This window comes from Anthonomus grandis, chromosome 13 (genome assembly GCF_022605725.1).
Source record: "Anthonomus grandis grandis chromosome 13, icAntGran1.3, whole genome shotgun sequence".
Taxonomy (NCBI): Eukaryota; Metazoa; Arthropoda; class Insecta; order Coleoptera; family Curculionidae; genus Anthonomus; species Anthonomus grandis.
In genome coordinates, this window is record NC_065558.1 from 12,869,959 (window position 1) to 12,886,682 (window position 16,724).

The following is a 16,724-nucleotide window of genomic DNA, read 5'->3' on the forward strand; positions in this document are numbered from 1 at the left end:
ATGCGTGTTATATTTATTTAAGCCGATATAAACGCCATGGTGTAAAGTGATTAAATTGTAATTTGTTTTGCATGTATCATTAATCAAAATTTACAACTTACAGGTGTTTACCGAGACAGGTGACAATAAATATGCTAACATGCCTATTTAAAAATATGATCAGAAATTTTCAGATAAATAACATGAGTTAAAACGTGCAACAGCACTTTTGAGAAAAATTTGTTTTTGCAGGCAATTTATCTTAAAAGTTATTAATTATCTAATTAAACTTTTATTAATGCTATTTAACTTAAAACGTGGAAATTTCAAGTTATAACATGCGCGGGTGCGAGTTCCAAATGATGAACGGGTTGTGTAATGGGGGCGATTTGCCTCAATCTCTAATATCGTATAAAAGATTATTGCCAAAGGTAATTTCAAACGCTAGTGTTCTTATGTGCATGATTATTTAGATAATTTATAAACACTCAAAAACTGATGCATTGTAATCTACTTTATTTTTAATTTTTGCGATAGTTGTTAAAAATAAAGAAATAAGTACAGAAATAAAAAGGTACATATACAAACTGCAGCTTTCAAGTTTTGAGCAGTACAGTTGGTTGTGGACGAGTTTGGCATAATTTGAGAAATTAGGGCTTTTTTAAGTATACTGGGAAAAACTCTTTCATATCGTATGCACATATTTATTAATACCGTTTACGGAATTATAATTAAGTTCTAAATTTATAGTGTCGTGTTTACACTGAACCCATAAATATCCCAGCTCACTAAACCTATTTCATTAAAATTAAAATTCATAGTTGAATAATGATCAAGAGGGGATCGTGATCATTCACAGAGAAATCTCCTCGCAATACCTGCAAAAAAAGGGTTTAAAATTTTAGGACTTATTGTACATTTTAACTCCTTTGATTTATTTGAATTTTTTGATGTCCTAATTGTCATCATTTAAAATTTCCTTCATTTATATTCTCTTTTAAATTCTTTTAAATCATTTATATTCTTTTTTAAATTCTTTATATTCAGAGTTAGGTCAAAAAGAATCTATCAGACTTTTTGTATTTGTTTAAAGGCTTTAATAAGCATTACACGTGTCAAAATAAGTAAACCCTTTCTACATAAGCGAACTAGCTTTTGTCGTAAGAAACTGCCAAAAACGCAAAACCTAAAATGTAACCCAATATTCATGGCTTAATTATTTTTTTTAAGCTTTTCTAAAACAGAAATTTACCTTATGTACCTACATTCAAAGTTCATTTTTACACCTTAGATAGATCAAGAATTAAAATAGTCAAAAACTTTCAGTCCCACATAAAAATTGAATAAATTATTTCTACACAAATTTTATCTAATTCAAGGCTAAATGAGTTCATTTTCTAACAATATACACATACTGGTACAATAGCACCCATATATTACCAAAAAATTTAAATTTAATCATCAAAACTCCCGTTTGAACAATTACCCACTACGGACCCCCTAGAGTGATTCTACTCGTTTTTATCAGCGAATGATAATAACCAGCGCTATAAAACCAAGCCGTTCTCCAAAAGCTTTTTAATCAAAATAAAGCTTTCATTCGCATTTTACAATCCTTTGGAGAAATGGCATTTTTATTTGTATCTTTTGTTTTACTTGTGCTGAATAGCTGGTGTACAGCTGAATCAACTGTTAAAACTCAGCTGAAGGTACTTGAATCTAAAGATCGTTTGGAGTTTGTACCGTTTGGGAAAAGTGCTGGTGGTGCTAATGTTGGTTCTATAGTGGCCAATGAGAAAGACTTAATTTATACTGCTGATAACGGCTACGGAAATCCAGGTGACCTGATTTATAGGTAAGTTTAATTATTTCTTGAAAAATATTTTCAATCATCCCAAATCTATTTCAAATCCCTGCCTCAGGCGACAGGCCAAGAACCAAAACAAGGATACTTGATTGAAAAATGATCCGGGATTTTTTTAAATTCAATTTCCCATCTTGTATGTTTGATATCGTTTTTCCTCTCTCGCGGGCATATAAATGATGAGATGCGTTATTCATCCTATATCACATTTCGCGTAAAATATTATTCGGGGCACGTTTGCACGTTCTCCATTCCGAACCAAAAACCGAAAGTGCGCCCTTAAAAATGGTGCGTTTAGTTTCATGTGTGCCTGGAACAAAGAAAAACAGGTGATTTAAAAAAAAAACAAACATAAAAACCGACATAACGCGTGTTTTATAACATTTTGGTTTATTCAGTATTGAGTAAAAATGGCTTTATGTGTAAATGTTGTTTGGTACTACCCCCATGTATTTTATTTGGAATTTTTTCTCTGTGGCTGCTAATATACAAATTGTGAAATAAACTTGTTAAAGCCAATAAATCCAATTTTTACCATTTTTATGCTAGTATAAGTTCTTACTAATTAACTTAATTATTATTAACTTTTTTATACAGGGTTGTTCAATATAAATCACCATAAAAGGGTTTGATATTATTAGATACGTATTTCAGAGGAGAAAACTACAATTAAGTACTTACAGTTGTTTGGATGAATACTCTTGAGCCGGCCGGCTTTTTGCTGCTCTTCTTAAGCCAGGTTAAAAGAAGGAGGGTCTAAGGATAAAAAAGAGATTGACACTGATTTAAGTTGAGGAAAGATTAAAAAATACAAATTATACGCAAACGCGTTTTAAGATGTAATGCAGCATACAGACTCAAAACAGTCCACCCTGAAAACCCCTTTAGGCCAAAACGACCGAACACGTCAAATTTAATATTGAGGGAGACCCTTATTGACCGAAATTGCATTTCTCTGACGTCATCTCGTCATCCCCCAGAGACCCTATGTCAATTTTCTTAAATTGGAATCGGAGTCAACCTTGAATTAAAGGTAATCTCATTCTCAATATAGCCCTGTTTTCATTTGATCAATTCGTTTTCAAAAAATACGAATAAATGTTGATAAAAAAGTACACGTGATTTTAAATGAAAAAAATAAAAAGTATCTAATATTTAGTTAGTTACTTTTTATTAGTTATTTCGAAGATCTTCAAAGGCAGTCAGGCTTTGTAGTAAAGACTTTGGTTCTTAGATGACCCCATAAAAAATCCAAAAGGGTAAGATCGGAAGACTAGATCTCCCGATTTTACCAACTTATCAAGCCATTCTACGGTCCTTCTCCGACCAATCCATTGTCCAGGAAATACATCGTTCAAAAAATGAAGAACGGCAGCAGTATAATGTGGTAATGCCCTATCTTGTTAAAACATCAGTTCATTTTTTATTAAATTTTCATCTTGTTTTAGTGACTCAGTTATTTTAAGTTTGATGACGTCCTGCAGAAATTCCAAGTAATTTTCAGCATTTAGATTTGTATTAACTGAAAAGTCCAACAATATAATTTCCTAGGATACTAGCTTTTGCGGTTGCTTCCTATGTTCCCTGAAATGAATGAAGATGTGTAGTGTCGTTTTAGTATCGATAATTGTGCCTGTTGACTACCATATAAATAAAAAGAGCATTCGTCCGAGAAATATACTTTAAACAACAAATTTCTTTTACGATTTAACCTATTACTAAAGTACTCACAAAATTGTACACGATGATCAAAATATTATCTTTACTTAGCTCATGTAGGCATGACATTTGGGTAATTTTAAAATTTTGTGTACTTTAAGACATGCTAGATGCGGTAGCAAATTTTTGAGCAGATGTATTAGGTCCCATCTTAACATGACCCAACTCTGCAATTTCTACCACTTCATTTCTCACTAAATACTGAACTTTTTCTGTTCTGTATCGATCCTATTTCTTTAAACTCATTAAATCCACTACATAAGGATGATTTATCCTTTTATGCGGATGATTACCATTAAAATCACCTTCTGCTGCTCTGGCAGACTTATTTTGTTTACAATAAAACTCCACCAACTCAATTCTTTCTTGCATCGTATGAACCATTGTAATCAATACTATCAATACCACCAGGACTATATTAAACAAATACTTCGTGCTATTGTTGTTACTGCTGACTTCAACAAAACACCAATACCAAAATAAAAATTAATAAATTACCAAAAGTGTCGAAATATGCCTGTATTTACTGCATATTTTGACGTTTTTGTCAAAATAACTTGAATTTTTAGAATATTTTTCTTCTTCATTAGAGATAAAATCTGAATAATTAAAAAAAAATTACGCAAGCAACAAAATTGCAAGATTTAAACTTTTAAAGAATATCAATCACGTTTACTTCAGAACTTTTCAGGTTACTTCAGAACGAATTAATAAAATAACGAAATAAAAATAGGGCTATGTAGAAAATAAAATTACCTTTAATTGAAGGTAGCACTCCTAGTTTTTTTATGATGTATATTATTACATCACAAGAACAAAAGGTTTTACTGTCAAATCTATCTAGCCCTGTGGAAATAAATAATAAGCTACTAATTAATAATCAATATCAAAGCACAATTTTATAAAATTAATATATTTAGCCGTGAAATTAGCTTCAGCATTTCTATAACTACACCATAAGAAATATAATTAATGATGCACATAATTAAAATATTTATGCTTTGGGCATAGACTTAATAAATTTAAAAAAAATCGAAATGTGCAGCCCTTCTATTCTATATCTCCTCATTAACTCTATAATTAAAACTAGTGATATTCTTATAACTGAAAGCCCTGTGCGAAAAATTAATTATCCCTTGAATTTCTCCTTTTTAAGAATAGCCAGTATACTACCCACAGTATTCAAGGTATTGGTAAAAGTTCTTTACAATTATATATGTGGAGAAAATGAACTTATTTCTGATTTTCAATAGTCGTTTAGACGGTTTTAGTATAGTCTCAGATTAAGCAACTATGCTGGATGATATGATGAAAGGTATTGATGAACGACTTTCCAGTATTTTAGTTTTACTTGACTTTTCCAAGACCCTTAATACGTTAGATCATAGACTTTTACTGGATAAATTTAAATACAAAGATTTTAAGGTAAATGCAACCCAGCTTGTAAAATGTTCTCTCAAAAATAGATAAAATAAACTTAGATCTCAATAAAAGCACCACTGGATCCAATAAATATAACCTTAATTTAGAAAAACTAAATTATTCTAAACTACAAGTTTGGTTAAAAGTTTCAAATTTATATTAAAATTCAGAATAGGTTACCAGTGAGGCGAAACACTAAAGGGATCATCAGACCTAAATAAAATTATTAAAATACTATTATAAATTTAAATTAATATATATATATAATTAAAAAAAGTATGTGATCAACCACTTCTAAACATATCATTCTTAAAAAACAGCAACTTAAAAGACGTGCCCACTACGGACAGACTACGAATAGTGTAGGTAAAATTCATAGCGTCTACGAGTTTTAAGAGCTAGAAAATAGAAGCTAGATAAGTTTCTTTATTTAATTTATTATTAAATGAACTTGCTCAATCTATCTGACTATCCAGAGTCTACCTAGGTATTTACTAACTACTGTAAAAATATCCGACTAGCCTGTACAGTGCACTACTGTAGAGAGAAAAGCTTGAAAGCAGTAAGTTTTGTATTATACATCTTTCATTTTTAAGGATAGACAATATCAGTTCTGAAACACGAGAACTTATAAAACATCACTGAATATATTCACACTGTGGCGACGTATTGCCACTTGAATTTAATTACTGACTTGTAGAATACTAGCTAAACTAAATGTATCCATAAAAGAATAAGTTCGTCTGAGTACAAATCGAAGTGCCCTCAAGGCAGATTTTGTTTTGACGAGAACTTATAAAACATCACTGAATATATTCACACTGTGGCGACGTATTGCCACTTGAATTTAATTACTGAGTTGTAGAATACTAGCTAAACTAAATGTATCCATAAAAGAATAAGTTCGTCTGAGTACAAATCGAAGTGCCCTCAAGGCAGATTTTGTAACATAATCAGTGGGTTCATTAAAAGTTTGTTTCTTGTTAACGGTGTGCTTAGATTTTTACGTAGCGTATAAAAATATAATAATATATAGGTTATTACATTTAAATTAATGATCATAATTTGACTTCTACTCCCTGTATAATCGAAAGTGCCAAAACTATTAAGTGTAGTGAACCTAATATGTCGTAAGATTTTTAATATTTTCTTATGAACAATCTAAGCAATTCTTTTTTTTGAGACTTTTTTTTGAGTATTTCATAAACAAACAAATGACTCTTGCACAAATTATTGATTCAAGGTGAACAAAATAATCATATATTTATAAACCCTGAACATTAATTCCTACGCAGGGTTAATAGCTACCATTCTACTCTACATAAGAATAGAGGTCTAGTGATACCTCTTGTTAATATTCCTTTCATCCTAACAAGTTGCAACTTTCAGATCAATAGTCGTAAATAGGTGTTTATTTTTTATTTGTTAATTTAATATCTTCTAGCGTAAGTTATTTCAAACTTAAGCGATAACATACTGCTCAAAAAGCCTTTTAATAAAATTATCATTTTATTAGCAGATTGCTCTAAAAAAGAAATAATTTCTTTTTCTAACTATGAAATGATTCAAAAGATTTTTCAATTCTAAACATATTTTATGATTTTAAAAATAATAATTAAAATAATAAGAAAGATTATACAGGGCGTTAGAACAGTTTAAGGCTAGAATTAGTATTAGCTATAGAAGAAATGGCGAAAAACATTTTATAATATAAGTAAAATTTGTCACTTATTTTGACAGGCACAAAAAAATACTATTATTTCTCTTCCATAAAACATGATAAGATACTCTATGAAGAAATCAATATTCAAACTTAAAGGCATGGAGATAACGTATATTAAAGAAAAAGGCAATATCGCAACGCTGCTTGATCGCATTGCTTATTCCACCGACACAAGAAATTTTTACCAGTGACGTCGTCAAAATAAATTTATATATTAAAGATTTATTAGTAATAGATTATGCGCTAAATTAAAAAAAATATTACCGTTTATGAACTCTTGATACGTTTTTTTTAGCGAACTTCATTAGTAAAGGTGCATCTAATGAAAATCATTTTTAAGCATGAACTAAATAAAATCTTGAGTTTGAGTTGTATGTGAATTACAGGAATCTTTATATTTTTAAATTTAAATATACAGCATATCCAACAATATTTTTTTTAAATACTATACAGCGAATAAAAAACTAGAGATTTGACCATGGTCTTATTAATAGGACTGATTTTATGTTTTTTTTTGTTGTCTTAACAGAAAAAGGGCATTTATTAAATGTTAAAAATATGTCTTCTTGAAACATGAATTATTAAGAAATCTCTAATAAATATAAGAATCATAAAATATTTAATTTATATAAAAATGCTTTTTATTATATTAAAGACCTTTACTCTAACTCTAATAAAGTACGTGAGAAAAACGCATAAAGAGTTCATAAACGGTATAATCGTTTATATTTAAAGCATAATCTATTAATAATAAGTATTTATCATGTAAATATTTTTTGACGACGTCACTGGTAAAGATTCCTTATATCGATAGCATCTACAATGCGATCGAGCGACGTTGCGATGTTGTTGCCTTTTTCTCTAATATACATTACCTACATTCATTTAACTTTTAATATTGACTTTTTTATAGAGTATCTTATTAAAAACTTACAAAATACTTCATATATTTCATTAAAGGGGAACAGTAGTAGTGTTTTGTGAGTGTCAAAGTAAGTGACAAATTTTTATGATATTATAAAATTTTTTTTTTTTTGTTTGACATCTTTTTAATAAAGATGTTGCAACCAATCAAGCTGCCCATAGTTCCATGACAATGCTAATTCTAGCCTTTCAATGTTCTATATAAATATGTTTCTCTGTTACTAGTTGTGGCACTCCGAATCAAGAGACTTTTGTACCCTGTTTATTTTATAGAATGTTATACGCTTGAGTTTTAGAACCCGCTAATACACAATTTTTATTCACATCAATGACTAAGTGATGTTTAGCTATTGTAAATTTAGACCTATCTGAATTGAAAGTCTTCTCGTAATTTATCCACATTACCAAAACCACTTATAATATCGCTTTCCCACTTTTTCTTCCATAACTGTGACAGAATTGTGTGCCCTATTTAATTTTTTTTTAATAGATATAATCTCCTTTTCAAAAGAAACAAAACAAAAATTTGCTTTAGAGAAAAGGGTTTCAGATTCTTCATATTAGGACACGTGACAACTTTATATATTATTTGTATTGGTCCAATTGAATATTGTCAGCTAATTACCAAATGTGGCGTAGGGTTCAAGTCAAATATGCAGTAAATGGGATTTTGCACAGGTAATAGATAAAAATTATCATTTTAAATGATAAAAATATCAAGAACTTAATGATTCTTTGGCCTCTCATGTGTAAAGTGTGTAAAAGTGAGTTCCCTGTGAATCATAAAGTGCCCAGCTTCCTAGATAGGTAAAGTAAAGGTTAACATTATTAACCGATCAATTTATATAATCTTCTTACCACTCTTTCACACTTATCGTAATGAACTTCTCGCTGGCTTCCGTGCCGGAAATCCATCCATTTTTCATCGGAAACTTTGTTCGATGAAAAAAAAAGAGGCCTTCGGCAGTAAATTGTAAATGAGATTACAAACGGGAACAATAGGTTCGGTCCCAGACAAGATATAAAAATCGACTGAGGGTAATTTTAAATACAGTCACGAAACGGGTTAAATACAAAAGGGAATCCGGCCGCTCGTATTTATATTATACTACAAACAATAAAAGGCGCTGAAAGAATTCGCGAAAAATCCGTCGAAAAAAGCCTGAACCACATTTTTTTTTCCTTTTAGTATTCAATTCGGCTAAAACGGGGGTAATTACGAGTCGGGGTAATATTAGATACACAAAAGAAGGAATCCATTTAAGAACGCATTGAAAAATACATTTCTTGCATCTAAGGCAATTTGCTTAAGCGACTACTTGTATTTCGAGAGCAATTTAATTGTTTTTATAGGAGCGAGGTTCTGCCGCTCTTTTAAGTATTTAATTTAGGAAATTTTTAATCCGGGTAAAATATTTAATTTTTTTAACCAGAGGAGAAATTAAAAATTAAATAAAATTAAAAAGTGAGTAATGCAAAATTCAACTAAAACGGTCTTAAAAAGCAATTAACTAAAAGAATTTGGTTTTACTTTAAAAGGAATTGGGTTTTTCCTAATAAAAGAAAGAATGCGGTACAAATAAAGTCGGTTTATAAGATAACCAAGATTACGGTGTATTTTATGAAATCAGCACTTCGTCTTGGGGTGCTATATGACAATTCGTTTGACACCGCATCCATAACTTTTTTTTTAATGGGCGCTAAATTGAATTACATACACTAAAATTAAAACGACCATTTAATTATTAATTCACAATTTCACTTGTATTATAAAAACATTTAAACAATAGCTAAATATGTTCTACGCATTTGCCTTTTTCTCATGTTTGTTGCTCAATATGTCATTCGATATGAGGGATTTCTTGGAGATGCTTTATGACTTCTACTGTTCTTCTATTCAGAGTAAGCTCAAAAAAAGAGTAGTCTGTAATTTGTATTCACCTCACTGCTTCAATTCAGACAAAGTTTAGTGCCCGAGCAAATCGAATCGCTGGACAATGAGCAAATGAACTCCTTTATATTTCTAACGATGTAAAAAACTTTTAATGTCTTAAAAGAGACGACGATGATCAAACGATTTAATTACTTCAGCCATAATGATTTTCATAAACTTCAGAAGCACATTAAATATTTCATCAGTATTTGTTAAATCTATAAAATAATAAGAAATTATGTGAGTTTACTTTGGTGAATTTTTTTTTCTTATTCAATCAAAATAATAGACATTAAATAGAACTGCATTTATGTTGAGGAACTAAAAATGTATTCTCTAAATTTGCAACTAAAATGCCATTTACCTTAAAACATTAAAAGGCTAGAATTAGCATTGCCGTGGAACTATAAGCAGTTTGTTTGCTGGTAATATCAATGATGCAATGATGCCAAATGCTTGTGTAAAAATGGCAAAAAACACACTTTATAATATCGTAAAAAATTGTCACTTATTTTGATAGATCAAAACAATACTATTCCTCTTTAATAAAATATGAGGCACTTTTTTTTTATAAAATATGATAAGATAATCTATAAAGAAGTCAATATTCAAAGTTAAATGAATGTAGATAACATATATTTAAGAAAAAGACAACAACATCGCAACGCCGCTCGATCGCATTGTTGATTCCACCGACACAAGTAATCATGATAAATATTTTTTATTAATAGATTATGTTTTTTTAACGTACTTTATTAGTGTAAAGATACTTATCTAATAAAAAAGCATATTTATGAAAATTAAATATTTTATAATTATCATAGATTTTTTAATAAGTTTTTATTATTCTACGTTTATGATGACGGTTGTTTCTTGATATGATGTTATGACACTATTGGCTATTTACTTCTGAAAAGATCGAGTTAAATCGCTTTATTTTGAATCCAAAACAAACATAGTCTTAATTGTTTAGCGGAGTGTTAAATAACAGTTCAAATAAAAATTATCCTAATAGCCATTACACATGTAAGTATCAGTGAATATTATCGATACTTTCAAAAAAATCATTTTCCAAAAACATTTTTTGGATGATGATATTTTATTCCTATATATTACTTTAGGTTTTAAATAAGTGATGACTAAAAATACCAATAATAAGTTAATTTTTATTATTGTATTTGCTGTTAAATTTAGGTATTAATTACGATAAGTTATCGTACCAATATTCCATTGTTTTTTTTAATTTTATGTTTTAATAAATAAATTTTAGTATTGATTTTAATATGTCATATAATTTTTTAAATTATTAAAAACCATTGTTTTTATTTAAGTGCTGGATTTTTTAGTCTGAACTTCTTTTATGTTGTAAATTCGTATTGTCTAAAAAATATTAATTGTTTTTTCAGTCAAATTTATTATCTAACTTATCAATAAATACGATAATTTGTGTAGAAGTCAGTCACATTGTCATTTATATTTCTTTTTTATTATCTATATTTTATTATTACTCGAAAAATATGTTTTTTTTTTGTAATTTTCAAGGGCAATTTAGATAATGTGGCAACAAGTTGAGATGGGATGGGATGGAATGGGTGGGCATGTATTGATTTGTATTGAGTTGGTATAAGATAGGATATTCAGACTTCATTCATTTATACAGACTTTGTTCATGTATGGCAACGCTGTCCAAGATCCTTGTAAAAAATTGGCATATCGAAGAGTTTTCGCATAGCAATATTTTGAAGATTGCGTCATATAGTAAAAAGTTTTTAATAATAAATATAGTTCACCAAAAAAATTTTTATAAATAATCTGTAGGGGAAAGGCGGGCAAAATGGGGTAGTTTGTCTCCAAATAAAGATAACTTTAGTATTAATTGACACAGAAACTTTAATTAATGATAAAATAATTTCTACATATCATGTCTAAGTTATAAGAGCTTAAAATAAAATAAAAAATATCCAAGTTTTTTGTTACAGTAATTTTAGCAAAACAAGGCTAATTTCCAAAAATGGGATTGGACCTTACTTGCATAACTCACAAACTAAAACGTCTTCGTCATCTTCGTCTTCAAGTCCTGCGCATGAGTTATGGGCCCAGTGGTGACACATTGAGCATGCTATCCATCCTTCCGTTGAAGAAGAGTAAAAATCTCCACAGTAGAGTCAGTAGAGGCACTCCGCTCATTATTTTTTAGAATAGTTGAGGCTTTAGTAATTTTTTTCTTTTTTGGTGATGGTGCAAGGTTTTTCTTTACAAGAGTTTTCTCTTTAGAATTTTTATTCTTTTTTTGCTCAGCTTCCTCTAGCTCGTTTTTGTAAGGCGAAGACGGTAAAATAGCAGTCTTTCCTCTTTTACGAGAATTTTTTTTTTCAGTTTGTTTTATTCTAGGGATTGGAATTATACCCTCAGGCCTAGCAATCTTAAAGCTTACCTCTGAATCGTTTGATGTACCTGGTTTGGAAATATCAATAGGTTCTGGAGTTTTTTCTTTAACTAAATTAATTTCTGATAGTTGTGTTTCATTCATAGTTTCACTATTATTGTTATTAGGTGGTAAGTTTTTATTTTGTTTAATATTTGTTGTTTCGGAAGGCAAAAAGTCTGCATCAGTGAAAACATTTTTACTAACTGGCCAAACTCCAGTTTTAAAAAATCCATTCATAGCAGTAAGCGGTGTAGTTGCTCTAAGGTAACCTACACAAAATAATTTAGTTATACACGATCAGGATTAGCTCTAGGCCATTTGCGTACTTCTTCAGCGTATTAAGTACTTATTATTATTATTATTATTATTGGTTTCATTAAAGCAGGAGAGGGTAGCAGATCAAAATAACTCCATGTTCCCTGGCGTAATTAATAACTTTCAGGTTTTTGTGTGGAATGAATGTCCATCCAAAAGAAGCAGAATTGGTCAGTCTTTTGAGGGCTTGGCAAATTCAACAAATTTTTTGAACCAAATAAACCATTAATTAGCTCTACCCAACGGCGAGGAACAATTCCATCCATGAAAGTTTGTTGCATTTTTTTTCTACCAAATATGAACATAGGAGGCATGTATGCTCCTGAAGCCGAAAAGCATATTTTAACAGTGCCGGTCTCACCCCTCTCCCCTGACGTCAAGGCTCCGACTTGTCTTTTCCCTTTAGTGGCAATAATTTTAGACATTCCCTTTGGATTAACTGACACTCCGGTCTCGTCCACATTATAGATTTTATTGGCTGTCAGTTGATATTTATCTACAGTTTCGATAAGTAAGTTAAAAAAATTATCTACAGCCACTTTATTAAACCCCATTTCTCGAGCTCCAAATGTTGCTTTTGGTATTCTGATTGAAAGTTCTGGATGTCGACGTAAAAAACTCTGCATCTAAACCTTCCCAGGCATAGCAAGTTCTTTATTAAACGGATGATCAAGTTCATTGAGCTCAGCTAATTGAAATGCTAAACGCCTGCATTCAGTCATTGTTAATTCAAACAATCTTTTTTCCATGTGCATTAAATAGTCTTGTTCCTGTTCAGGAGTGAATATTGCCTTAAATCATCCCAAAGATTTAGCAACAACATACCCGGGATTTTCCCTAGCTTTTTTAACGTGGCGCTCTAATGCAGATTGAGGCACATTAAAACTGGTAGATGCTCTGTAGTACCCCATTTTGCCATTTAATACTGCTATTAGAGCATCCTGCATACTGTCCGTGAACCATTCGAGTCGGTCAGAATGGCGGTTGTACTTAAACACCATCTAAAAATAATAATAATTATTATTGTTTTATATTGGGCGGGTAAAATGGGGTAGCACCCCGTTTGCTCAAATGCACATTTTGAGGTTAGATATATTTTTTTCCCTGTTCGATTAAAAAATTACTAAACATTTTTACACAGAAATATGCCTAAATGTATATACTTTTCCATAAAGAATAACAATTATATATAAATTACAATTATGGTTCACTTACCTTTTATTAAATTATTGACGAAAATATACCTGCACGTCTAAAACAAACACCGCTCGACTGACCGATATTCACGCAACTTCTGAAGTGACAGCGCTTTTTGCCATCGATCGGGCATGGTCTTAAACTAAGCTGTACGAACTTTCGGATAAATGGAACTGGCTGTACTAAAAATAATCACGGCACCCCATTTTGCCCGCCTACCCCATCTTGCCCGCCTTGACTTGAACAAAAAATTTTTTGGAAAATCGTAGGGTCTTAAATTGCTTAAGCAGTGTCTTACCAGCTTAATTCTTTCTTGCAGCGTATCCAGTCTGTGCTCACTTCAACAAAACACCGATCCCAAAATAAAAATAACTAAACCAACAAAAGAGTCGAAATATGCAGGTATTTACTGGGCAATGTGCTTTAAGTATTCTATTTTTTGTGACACTAGTACAGAGTTTAACAATTATGAATTTCCAGACAGATAATCCTATAATTTAAACAAGGGAGTACTTGACCAAAATACAAAGTAAGCATATTGTCATCTGAAATATAATTTCACAGCTATCTGAAAAGATGATAATATGAATTAGAACTTGGTTAGTATGTCCATTCAATAATAATTTATTATATATTTTTACCCCTAAATAATTTGTAGGAGCTGTCTGTTCTATACTTCTACTATTTTCAAAAGAAATCAAAATGCTTTGGTCATATATCCCATTTTTAAGCAGCAAAAAAACAAATTAAGTACTTGAGTTTTTTGTAATATATAAATATTATATTTCGCCCAGGTTACCAGATTTCGGACTAGGGCTTTGCAATCTACGTTAAAAGTTGTTTGCTTTTTTAAAATGTAAAAATTAAATCATTTGCATATCGTGCTGTAAAAATATTTGGACCTCCAATGGCGGGTAAGGCATTATTCATAACAATGAATAGGGTTGGAGCAAATTGTCTACCTTGCAGCACTTCAACGTTATTAGGTAGCACCAGTCAGTTTACATTTCCCAATCTTGTCATGTAAGAGCGGTCTCTTCTTCCAACTTTTTCCAATTGATGTAAAAGAATCTTATGTTCTACTGTTTTCGCCACAAGTCAAAGAAAAAACCATCATAGGTTCCTTTTTTTTTCTCTAAAGAATTAAGTACACTCTTCTTGGTTTTTATTTGTCACAAAACTATGTGGATAGGGGCAATTATTTTGGTAAAATATAAGTATTTTATAAGTAAATCCCGAACAGCTTTTTCAAATATTTTTCCAAATTGACATTGAATGGCAATCGGGCGAAAATTAATACACAACTCACAGTCCCCTTTTTGTTTTTTTTTCACTGATAGCATTTCCTTTAGGGACATAACAATTTTAAGTAGTTTATCTTCAATCATGCTTCTTATAAACATACTGGTATATTAAAGCCTTCTTTCTTGCCATTTTGTACAAAAAATTTATTGAACTCATTACTAACATTCATAGGTGATTTAAAAATAAAATTTAAATGTGTTTAAGCTAGATTTGTTGACGCATTTTCTATAGTACTGTAGTATTGAGATTTGTTTGCCTTTCTTATAATAGATTTAAAATTGAAGAGTTTCATTCTTTAGCTAGATTATAAAGATCTTTCATAGAAATTTCGACTTCTCTCATTTAAGTTTCATTAAGGTTAATAAAAAATTATATGAATTAATGTAAAGGACTTATTTGTCTTGTGGGAGTATTAATATTGCTTGCATTTAAGTCGTATGAATTTACTAAAGAATAAAGATTATTTTTTTGGGATTATTAGAAAAACATCAACATTTGAGTCTGGCCTTAGAATAAGAATGTTTTTATTACAATAAATTAAATTTAAAGCTAGATCTGATTTATTTAAAATTTGATTAATATCGAACACAAAAGACGTAAATCAAACTGGATAACGTAAAATAAATTAAATATAAATATTTATACTCTATAGTTCACAAAGACCGAATAAAAGACATCCCAGAAAACTTTTTAATATAAACCCAACATAAAATTTCCAGCCAATTTTTTCCTTTATCCAACACCCTTAAGGGCTGGCGATATAACTCACACATCTAATCCTCGGCCTTTTCTTTCATTATTCGCGGCCCATCCGATAAATTGTTGAAATTCAATTTTGTTCCCAGATACAGGGAATCAAACGACGTCCTGCAAATCAGAGAAGTTATTGTCCTGCCGGAAATCAGTTCGGATGTCCAGGAGGTCCAGTGGTATGCGGTCACGCAGGCCCGTCGTATAACCTCCGTGAGAGTGTTAAATTTCGGCAGGGAAAGGGCTTATGCTCTTCGCATCGATGTGGCTGGAAATGAGGTCCAGGCAATTTTGAGGATTCCACCCAACTATGATCCCAGGGTTATCATCGAGGTATATGGAGTTTGAGAGGATTTTACCATGCTTTTGTTTATGTAGGTTAAAGGTTAAGGAACTTAATTGATCAGAGCACATATGTATGTATTTTTTAATTTTTTATGCTATGTAAGCAGTCTTTATGTTATTTTAGAGTTATATAAGGAAATAAATTTATTCGAAAAAAGTAAAATTTTTTTTTTTAATCACAATTTTATTTTTTTTTAATATTATGGATGTTACTATTAAAAAAGTTAAGATTAAAAAAAGGAAATAATTTGCTTGTGTTTATGAGCATGCACTTTAATATATTTTTTTCTGTTAATTTAAAAAAAAAATTATGGCTAAATTTCAAGAGCAGTTTGTTTGCTTGCAACATTGTTGATGCAATAATGCCAAATACTTATGTAGAAATGGCAAAAAAACAATTTATAATATTACTAAAATTTGTCACTGGTTGACAGGCACAAAACAACACTACTGTTCCTCTTTAATAAAATATGATAAAATAATCCATAAAGATGATAATATTCAAAGTTAAATGAATGCAGATAACGTATATTAGAGAAAAAGGCAACAGCATCGCAACGTCGCCTGATCGCATTGTTTATTCCACCGACACCGAGAATCTTTACCAGTGCCGTCGTCAAAAAATATTTACATGATAAATATTTATCAATAAAAGATTATGCTATAAATTATAAGCAATATTGCCGTGTATAAACTCTTTATACGTCTTTTTAACGTACTTCATTAAAATAAGGGTAAAAATAATCTAAGAAGAAGCATTTCTATGAATATTAAATATTTTATTATTATTATAGATTTCTTAATAAATTTTCATAAATAA

At 30.3% G+C, this 16,724-nt stretch overlaps 1 protein-coding gene across 1 annotated transcript; it reads left to right on the forward strand.

Annotated features, from left to right (window-relative positions):
- Positions 1 to 1,552: 1,552 nt before the first annotated feature.
- Positions 1,553 to 16,067, forward strand: LOC126743908 (uncharacterized). Its single transcript, XM_050451180.1, has 2 exons — positions 1,553 to 1,834; positions 15,655 to 16,067. The coding sequence occupies exons 1-2, from the start codon at positions 1,605 to 1,607 to the stop codon at positions 15,905 to 15,907; spliced, it is 483 nt and encodes a 160-aa protein (XP_050307137.1). The 5' UTR covers positions 1,553 to 1,604; the 3' UTR covers positions 15,908 to 16,067.
- The last annotated feature ends 657 nt before the right edge of the window (positions 16,068 to 16,724 follow it).